This window comes from Octopus bimaculoides, chromosome 3 (assembly GCF_046866305.1).
Source record: "Octopus bimaculoides isolate indiv1 chromosome 3, ASM4686630v1, whole genome shotgun sequence".
NCBI lineage: Eukaryota > Metazoa > Mollusca > Cephalopoda > Octopoda > Octopodidae > Octopus > Octopus bimaculoides.
This window is the reverse complement of record NC_142930.1, coordinates 73785689-73796425: the sequence shown is the minus strand read 5'-3', so window position 1 is coordinate 73796425 and position 10737 is coordinate 73785689. Positions and strand designations below refer to the sequence as shown.

General features: G+C 37.2%; 1 protein-coding gene across 2 annotated transcripts in view; it reads right to left on the bottom strand.

Moving 5' to 3' along the window:
* Nucleotides 1-7549, bottom strand: part of LOC106882063 (uncharacterized) — a 7700-nt gene extending 151 nt beyond the window's left edge. Inside the window, exons 1-5 of one of the 2 annotated variants that reach the window (XM_089349212.1) lie at nt 7374-7549; nt 6649-7001; nt 5712-5824; nt 1774-3245; nt 1-485 (exon numbers count right to left, since the gene is read on the bottom strand). The exon at nt 1-485 is cut by the window's left edge and continues 151 nt beyond it. In XM_089349212.1, the coding sequence (XP_089205338.1) occupies nt 292-485; nt 1774-3245; nt 5712-5824; nt 6649-7001; nt 7374-7452 (2211 nt within the window). In that variant the 5' untranslated portion in view covers nt 7453-7549 and the 3' untranslated portion in view covers nt 1-291. The remainder of the gene's footprint in view (nt 486-1773; nt 3246-5711; nt 5825-6648; nt 7002-7373) is intronic. The other variant, XM_014932625.3, reaches the window with a different exon arrangement.
* Between the last annotated feature and the right edge of the window lie 3188 nt (nt 7550-10737).

Below are 10737 nucleotides of genomic sequence, written 5' to 3'. Positions count from 1 at the left end.
TCCCATAGAAATCGCTCGCTCGCTCGCTCGAGCGTTCATTCGTTCATTCGTTCATTCGTCCATTCATTCGTTCATTCGTCCATTCATTCGTTCATTCATTTTCCATCTCCACATTCTCTTTTACATCATTACCCATCGTCCCATTCATTCATCTAGAAATAAACATGTGTTATGCTGTTGGAGAATGTCCTCCCTTAAATATTACTCTGTAAAATTCAAACGTGGAGGAAAATTCAACTTCTGTAGTTTCGTTGGGAATATTGCTTAATAAAAGTGGCAGCAGCCATACATTTAATATGGACAACGTCCAGGAATGCATCTTCTTAAACGAGGTTCATACCTTCTACCGTAGCCACAGGAAGATACTGTATAAGTGCCATATGTACATAAAGCGTAATGGGAACACTTTTGTAAGCAAGGCTGTTTGTCCATCGATATACAGTTACATCCTTTGGCAATAGCACAATCTTGGTTGATATAGCATTCTGCAATAGAGAAACAAAAAATATTAGGGGAAACGACAAACTTAGTAACTATAATTCATTACAAAGCAAAATGTCTTGGTGAGCTGCATGAATGATGTGGTTTAATAAACCTACTAACAATAGGCGATTATAGGCTGAGTACAAGGAAATAACATTGCCATGGTAGTCGTGTTTATCAAGAATATATGAAGTTCCGAATGACCCTAGGTACATTTCCTCTTTTTCGGTACTGATATACTCCGTGAAAAATGACGGGAGTTTGGCGAGTTGTGCCGTATGTAACCAGTGCTTCATTATGTCCATGACCAGGACAATTATCTAACAGCTATATATATGTAGGTAGATATGGCACCTACATATATATATATATAACAACTAAATATTTTATCTCTTCGATCCTGATTAACTTAGGGTAATTTCCGAAATGAGTGATTAGAAATCAGAAAGCAACATTTTTACTTAATTACATATATATAAGAAAGTTGCTGTTGTTAAGTAGATTACTGGAACTTCAACTGTTAAGTAGGTTATTGGAACTTCAGCTACCATGACTATGCTTGGGATGCATACTGGTGTGGTTTCTTATTACTTTCTCCAGGCAGGTGGGATTTGAACTCAGAATGCAGAGTGTCAGTAGATATACCGTAAAGCATTTATGCCAATGCACCAACGATTTTGTCACTTCCAGAGCGACATGAGATAAAGTGTTTTGCTTAGGGACACAACGCATCATCCGATCCGGGAATCGAACACATGTTCTAGCAACACCCTAACCACTAGACCACGCGACTTTGCACGCGCGCACACACACACACACACACACACATTTTGCCGAATTCAACTCTTATATCTTCATAAGTAGCAGTGTAATACTGTGGTCAATATAATCGAGTAACTACTTCATTCAAAATTGCTGTCTAAAATTGAAACGATTCTTATTTTCACATTGCATTTACCGTTGTTATAAAATTACGAGAAATTCTTCCAAAAAAGATGGTATTTCCCACACCTGCTGGGTTTGCAAGAATTGGTAGAGGGTGAGTTTAATGCCTGTATGAGAAATTGTCGAATATTTTCTTGGCTTGAATAGTAACAAAATATTGAAATAGTGCAAAGCAATCAAGAACTATTTTTATATATGTATTACACAACTACTCTCAATATGCATATTAGAACTACACTTACAAAGCCACAAAGCTTAATATGATCCACACGGGCCTACCCTCAACCGCATAACAAGAACAGATGATGACAGTTACAGACGATAACGAAATTCATTATTACTTACTTTTAGGTGACGGTCCACTTGGCCAGTACACACGTGTTGTTGTAGATGCAGTAGTAGATGGTGTTGTGGTTGTTGTTGTCGCTGTTGTAGTCGTTGCCCTTGTCGACGGTGACGCGGTTGTTGTTGCATTGGTGTTGTTGTTAAATGGCCACCGGCTGTCATCACAATGGAACACTATTGGTATATTCTCGTGTCTTATTTTCGGTCGTATCTGGTTTTTATAATCCCACACTTTCATGTAAGCTTCTGCGAGTGTTTTACCGTAGAAAGTAGCGTTGTTACGTGTTATGTTCAACAGTCCTATACATGGTGTGTATCTCGGTGGATTTGAACCCGGCACTAAACAAGAAGGACGACATATTCTTCCACATTGTTCTGAAGCTGTGATAAAAACCACACTGTGGTTTTTTTCGGGGTTTCTGATACCGATATAGGTGATATCCGATGATACAGCTAATCTACGATCAAGTACCACCATTTCTTGATAATTTCCAAAATAATTTATACCACTAGCTTGCACGTTGAGTCTTCCTGCTGGACCACAGCACTTACTATTTTGACAATCATTTTCAGTAGAGTTACGGGACGAGGAATTTAGGGGTTGATTATCATCGTACAGATCATTCAGTAAATTCGGCAGACCATTTTTAATAGGAAAATTTCCAAATTTCATCGTGTCGAAAGGACGTTCGTAAATAATTTCGACCGGAATAAATGCCCATTCATCTATATCGCATCTACGGTTAACACAAAACATATTCTGATAGGGAATTAAAGTACTGCAACGAGTTGAATTTCTAGATTTCGACTCGCATCTACCATTATTGCAGGTTAGGTATGGAGAATTACATAGGTTTGGATTGAGAGCACAGTTTCCCAAGTAACTATAGTCATATTTGTAAATATTAGTGTAACTTGCAGTTTCTCCTAATGCTTCTGCAACGGTTAAATTCATAAGACCAATACTTTGATTAGGGGCATAAACATTTAAACCATAATCCGAAGGATAATCTGTTGCAGGATTAACGTTGTGTTGCCTTTGGTTTTCATTGAAACGCGTGTAAACAAGTTCTATGTAACTGTGGACTAGCCAGAACATTGGGTCCATGGGCGATGATGGTATCATACTCATGTGACCTCCAATAGCAACATGCATAGAATTATGCATGAATTCCAAGTTATATTGTTCTTGCGCATTAGGTTCAGAGATCTCTCCGAGTTTCGTTCGAGTGAGAACATTTTCGATGTTACTACGTGTCGGTAACCTTCTACTGAAACCGTTCCTTATCAGAATACCAGCTGGTGTTTTCCAGTTAGCAAACGGCCCTTTAGTGACGAAACCATTGATAGTTCCCATTAACTCATCTGACCACATAGTGGAATCTCGAGGATTAGAAAGAGAACTGTCAAGAGTTGGATCCCAAAATGGAATTGTTACACCTGGCACTTTTTTACGAAGTGCATCTTCCATCCTAAAATAAAAAAATGTAAACTCAATTTAATACGTAGAAAATATATATCAATGCTTATTTACATTTATTGCCCAATATTTAATCGAGCGAGTAACTATATTTCTTAGAAAATGTTCGAGTACTGGACTTGATTTAATTTTTAGTATACTGATGTCTCTTGGCAAACAAGGATCAACGGTTGAGATTCTCGGACTCTGAGATTTCTAGCTCACAACAGTCGAATTTACTTAGATTACGAGGTGGTATCAAAAGCTTCACGGACGACTAATTATGTTTAATAAAAATTAACTTATTTACTTAAGTGTTAACATAATCTCCTTCGAAATAGTTACTTGCGCAGAAATACATCGGACCCAGCGTTCCTGTCACTTTTGTAATCCGGCCTGAAAGTTGTTTTCCGTAAGTGAGTTGAGGAGCTTCTGCCATCCGCTCTGGATCTCGACAACGGTGTTAAAACGGTAACCTTTGAGCTGTCTTTTTATCTTGGGGAAAAGATGGAAGTCTGCAGGTGCTAAATCTGGCGAATAGGGCGGGTGTGGAAGCGATACCACGCTGTTTCAGGCGAAAAATGAGGGTACATTGTCGTCATGAAGAATCCGTCGCTCTCGTCAAATGTCCTCCCTCAACCGCTTCAAAACGCCGCAGTGAAACTCTCGATTGATGGTATGGCCCTGTGGGGTGAATTCTCCATATGCAATACCGCAGATGTGAAAAAAAGGGAAAAGAAACGACGAGCATGCTCTTAACTGAGCTTCGGCTCTGTCGTGCCTTCGATCGTGAAGGTGAATGGCTGCTCCATCGCGGCGACTGCCGCGTCGTCTCAGGGGCGCACCCGTAGACCCAATTCTCATCACCGGTGATGATCCTTGACATGAAGGATAGGACATCAGCGGTGCGCTGGCGCAGATCTTGACAGACTTCGAAGGGATGTCCTTTCTGCGCAGTGATCAGCAGACGGGGCACAAACTTGGTAGAGTCACGCCGCATGTTCAATTCAGACGTTAGGATTGCCTGCACGGACCCATACGACAGACCAACAACATCAGCAATATTGTTGACTGTCTTCTGACGATCCTCATGCACAAGCTGATGAATTTTCTCCACATTTCCGGGTCGACGCTCGTGACAGGTCTTCCAGATCGCTCACCGTTTTCCAGGGACGTTCTTCCGCTTTTGAACCGCCCGTACCACTTGAATCTTTGCGTACGGCCCATTGCCTCGTAGCGGTAAGGTTGCCGAAGCATACTGAATGTCTCTGTAGCAGGCTTCTCAACTTTAATGCACAATTTCATGTTGGCTTTTTTTTCTAGCTTCCTATCCATGACAAAATCGCAGACTACAGCATACACGTGATCACAGAAGAATAAATTCTACAACTTGCGAAGTAAGTACAGCTATGTCACTCGGCACACTGCCTCATGAAGGTCACTGCTAGCTCTCACTGCGAACACAACCATGTTCTGCCATCACTTGACGCCTACAGAACTAATCTGGGAACTTTTTGATACCACCTAGTTCTAAATATATACAGCTAAGTGGTATAACTAATTCCTGTATCTAAATAACTATTCAAGATATCAACCTATCCGTCCATTATTTACTTCAAAATATAAATGATGAGCACTGCATAATGTCTTCAGATGTAGTACTCTTAAACTAAAGAACAGAAAAACATTTATTTCTAAAATATCTCGCGAAGTGGAAGAAATCATTTTTTTATCTGCAGCAATTTTAACGTCCCAGGCAGAATACCTTCGCCGGTGAAATGCGAAATATTAATAAGTAGTTTGTAAGAAAGATTGAGATGTGGCAGAGTTTGGGGAAATAGAGTGGAAAATTGGTAAACCAGGATGGATTATGTGAATTCGGAGGCAACGAAATGTGTTTTTGGATTAATACATAACGAATTGTGGTAGGCTATAGTAGACAAGCCAGTGAGCAAAACGATGAAGCCGTATCATACTGTAATAAATCTTTACATAGTTTTGCCTTAAAGTTAGACATCGTGACGGTAGAGAATTGTTTCTTTGAATAAAAGCATTTTCAATGCTATCTCACTTTATTTTCGTATATTATATTAAACATTCATGCTCGAATTTATCGTCTGTTTTTTTGTTTTCTATAAGAAATAGAGCAAGAGGTGTTTTTGAGGGAGAATTGGGTACTATTTCGTGTACGTCCAGCAATTACATAGAATCTTCCTTTTCGACTTGCGTGGTTGAAATTAATGACAGAGAACTCAGACAAAAAGGGAAACATCGGTAAAGAATTCTAAGTGTCCGAAAAAACTAAATTACTCATAAAACAAAACAACTCAAGGACAAAACAGAGAATGGAAGAATATAGCAAAGTAAAAGAAAGACAAGAAAGAACGCAAAAGAAGAAGAAAACAAATAAAGAAAGAAAGAAAAAAGGAAGAAAGAAAAAAGAAAGAAATGTAAGGTTATGTTTGATTGCATGGCTTACATTTTCAAATAGATTCTGTGCCAGAGAAGAAATGTTGGTCCAGCATGGGCGTTTCTTGCAGTTTCACCAGTGTGCAGGAAGGCGATAGCATCGTATATATTTGGTGACATACTCTGTAAGTGAAACAATAAGAAAAATCACAATGATTGGGGCGCAACTAACGTTTGTTGAGGTTTATTCGAAATTACATATGATGTATTTTTGTAGTTACTTTGATTTTGATATTTTACTTTCACATCAAATATATTTCGCTTTTTCTTTAATCAGCACACTGATTCTTTTTAAAGATCGAGAGAGTGATTGGGAGAAATAGATAAATAACTTGATAGACAGATAGATAGGTCGCTAGATAAAGAGAGAGAGAGAGAGCGAGAAGATCAAGTTAAGGTTGACCACTCTTCAACAATGTCATCTTTGGTATGGGGATACAGTATATGAATATATATAAACATCCACACACACACACACACACACACACACACACACACACACACACACACACACACACACACACACACACACACACACATAATATCTGTATGTGCGTGTGTCTCCGTGTCTCTGTGTATCTGTGTGTCCGTGTGGTCTATATATGTATACATATATACATACATACACACACACACAGATGTGTAGGTGGGTGTAAATCATTGGCATAGATGTATATCTGTTTCGCTGGAACAAGCTCATCTTTGTTAGCTATGATTGTTGGAGTAAAAAGGAGTCATTTTACTATAGTCACATATAAAAACTCCGATTTAATACGATATATTCTCTTCAGGGTTCTCATTCTAAGACATGAAGTTATTCTTGTGAAAAATATGAAGGTGAAACACACTCACATACACGCACTTACACAGTCACACACACGTACGCGCGTGCCTCTATGTATCCCTGTCGGGTGCATTGATGTTCATGTACAACAAAATATTCTTACCGTATCTTGTTTTAAAAGATAAACACTACGATGGAAATCGTATCTTTCACGTTCACTGAGCAACCTATATTCCTTCCTTATTCTTGGCACATCAGTAGGCATATTTCTTCTCCAGCCTGACGAGGACGAGGACGAGCTTTCAGAATATCTATTCTTTGTTGGCCAATTAAAACATGGCTTAGTGAGTTGCAATTTATAAACGCAATACTGCAATCGGTGGATACTTTGCTTCGGCTGCTGGTTGTTAGAATCGCACAGTCTATTATAACAATCTTGAACAAATTCTCCTGAATATGAATTCGCATAGACAATATTGAGCAGTATAACGAATGCAAAGTATAGACGATTCATTTCTGAAAATCAAATAAAACGAAGAAAAAACATTATTAACTGATAATTTTCAAAAATCGGTACTTAAAAAATGAAATTGGCAATGCAGGAACTCTGCTAATTCAACTGATCTTTTTCCAAATCCTGTAGATCAATAGGAGCGTTTCTTTTCAGTTTCTGCTATAAGACGCTGGGAACTGCTAACCAAAAACTCAATTTAATACGCAGCTTTTGAAGAAATGCAAGTTTTTATTACGTTTACTGTAATAATTATAGGCCTGTTCTCAATGAAAATATTGGTTAGTCTTGGTATATATTGTCTCATAAGACTCTGGTAATATTATCTGCAAAATTATATATATACTTCTCGGTGCTGATTTTTAACGAAAAATTACCTTGGACTTTTTGATAGTGCAGCCCGCCTGAAAATGAATCATGTCTCATGCAGCCCGCTTCTGGAAATATGTTGCCCATGCCTGAATTACACCTTCAGTATTACTGCTGTATCGAAATGTCATAACAGAGTAAGACACTTACCTTCACTTGTTTCTGTGTGCTTTCAGAATGAGTTAACCAGAATGAGTTAGCTCAGTATATATAGAAATCTTTTGAAATGTAAGGTGGGAATATATTGCACATCGATTTAATTTATTCAACAACTATTGTTATTTGCAGTATCTAATTATAAGCAGCTTTCTAATTATATACATTTTCTTTTTTTTTTTGTCCACCTAAACGGCCTATCCTACGATTGTTTACATTATATTTCTTTGTTTATTTATCTTGAATTAATTTTCGAAAATTCTTTTCCACGATTATTAGTATCACTTGACAGAACACGTGCTGCATTTGCACATGTGCATATGTTGTCGATCACAGAAACTTTCACCTTGTTATATAATGTGCATTGTAACATATATTTTGCAAAATACTGTACAATAAGTAAAATCAGCGCCGAGAAGTATATATATAATTTGCATAACATTATTTCGGGGTTTTCTTATGAGAACATTAATATTCAAAATGAACTTATTTTATGTATAACATTGCGTACAAAGCTTGAATTTTGAGCTCAGAACTCTATTCTAATAGTATTTTGAGTTTAACTTTGACTTTAGCAAAACACTCATCTGTCTTTTAATACTTGCAATTTGTGTCTCCCTTCAATGACCACCAGTATGATTTTCATAAAGCCAAGTCTATTGGTGATCTAATCTCCTGTATTATTAACAAGTGGGTGCATGTTCGAAGGAATTTAGTGAAAGCGATGTTATTGCTCTTGATATCAGTTTTTCTAATGTGTCTAGTGAGCGAACTTCTAATCGAAATGTCCATCTCTGGGTTCCACTGGTTGGTCATTTCTTAGATCAGTAGATTTCGATTAGGTAGTCGCATTGCTCTTACTCCGATTCTGTCGAACACTCTTTCAAAAATAACTAAATTTGTGCTTTAGAAAAGTATTGTGTAACCCATCTGATTAATGTAAAATTGGTTCTGTTATAAGTGAACATAAAAACGGTGGTCCAGACTGAAACAAGTAACAATATATATATACATATATATATATATATATATATATATATATATATATATATATATATATATATATATATATATATATATATATATATATATATATATATATATATATATACACACGAATGAGAAGACAAACGAAAGAAAGTGACAGTCAGCACATTTGGTAGAAGTTACATAAATTTCATTTTTGTATTAGATTTGCAAGACGCTTGATGTGAAATCGTGTTTCAACAAACTAATTTTGATGCATCTTGGAAGAATCAAACAGTTTAACTCAGTTCCATATGGCTTAAATACTTCGTGGGCGCGTAGAACAAGTCCATCCAAAAAGATATTAGAAGAATATTATCTGATGAGATGGAGATATCCTACGCGCTTACGAACTTTAAGTCATATGGTACTGAATCAAACTGTTATTAGATATGTGTGTGGTGGAAATCCTTTTGAAAAGGCTCCAGAAGGATCAGCTTCAATTTGGAAGGTGTAGTAGATTGAGGGATGAACGATACGCAGTCATGTTTCTTTTATATTATTAATACTGATAAGAAAACACGAATCCTGCGAATTGACAATTTATACCTCTGGTAATATTCAGTTTAACGTTAAAAGAAGAACCCGTGATTGTGCTTCAGCGTCGAGGAAGTCAAGAGTATAACTATGAACTCATACTCAGCTCTCAGAATGAATTTATTCACATTCGACAGAAACAACGTAAAATGAAGACTTAAGTTGTATACTAGTGAGTAAAAATCTCACCCGCTACATAGGCCTCTCAATATGTTTGTTAGATCTACGACAATTATATAGTAAACAGTATTGAACTACGAATGTTTACTGGAAAACTTATAGATGAGTAGAAGAAAAGTTATCTTTACGGTACAGTATTGTTCAAATAACCCACCGCGTCACTTAGACAATTAAATCATACGTCCAAACTCACCTCAGACATTCGACACACCAACAATGTTTTATTAATGAATTGAAAAAAGAACATCTATGTCCAATGCAGTTCAACAATAGCAAAACATACTCGTGGAAGTTTATATCCCTCACCCATTAACAATGACTTCAACACAGTTACTTTTGAATTAGAATCACAGACATTGCACATTGAGTGGAAATGAAGCATGCAGCCATTTTGGCTATTATATCGTACTGACAAATAAACATTGAAATTCTTGGTGATTCTGTTTCTTTTTAAAACATATTGGAGAATTGGGCAACATAAAGCTACCCGTGAGCCTTTTCTGTAATGGACAGAAGCATGCGATGTCGTGTAAGAATGCAACTATTATGTTGTAATAAACCACAATATCGTTTAAAATACCTGCCACTGTTTTCTCCTCAAGCTCACATTTTAATTATCACACTTCACACTAACTACTTCTGATTTAAGCGTTATGTTACATATTTACAGGATCCATGAATTTCATGCTGTCCTGGAAGGAAGTGTGCACCTGTTAGCGTTTTTTCTTCTCTGATTCTTTGTTGTCTTCTTCTAACCCTTCCAATTGCTTGATTCTTGTCCCAGGCTTCATTTCATCTCAGTCATCATGCGATCACTGAGGTATGGATCTTTGGTTTCTTGGTTCTCAACTTCCTTGATTTTAGCTTCCTTAGGGGCTTCCTGGTTTGTTTCATGTTCATCAGCTCTTGGCTCCGAAGGCAAGATGATCTCTTCTGTCGTTTCGGGAGTTTCGACTGGCAGACTTGAGAATATCAGTTTCTGTGACCTGTTCTTGTTACAGTCTTTCTTCTCTACCATAGCCTTTCTTTCTACACCCATGAAAATAAGCACTGCTTCGAAGTGTCTATGTTCTTATGAAAACATTCGAATTTTCATAACAGTACAAATCACAATTGGTTACGTTAGCGTTAACCAGCTGTGTGTATTGCAACACAAAAATTACTCAACCCAAGGAACAACGTCGTTAGTAAAATTCTTTACTGCAACCTCTGTGTCACACCATTTCAAGTATTGGATTATGAGTTTCTGAGAAGGTGTGTTCCACTACAGCTTGACCTACTTCGTTCTCGGTTTCGAATATCTCTCGTATAGTTTTGTTGTTTCTATTTAGGCCAACGGGGAAGATTTACATTTTTTCTATCCCAAGCAAGAGAAAAATCTCTGCAACTTTCGAAATGTAGAGATATGTTAAGACTTTTCTTGCTTTGAAGTATTGAAGCAAATCCTATGTCATCTAACTCTTCCAAGTAATC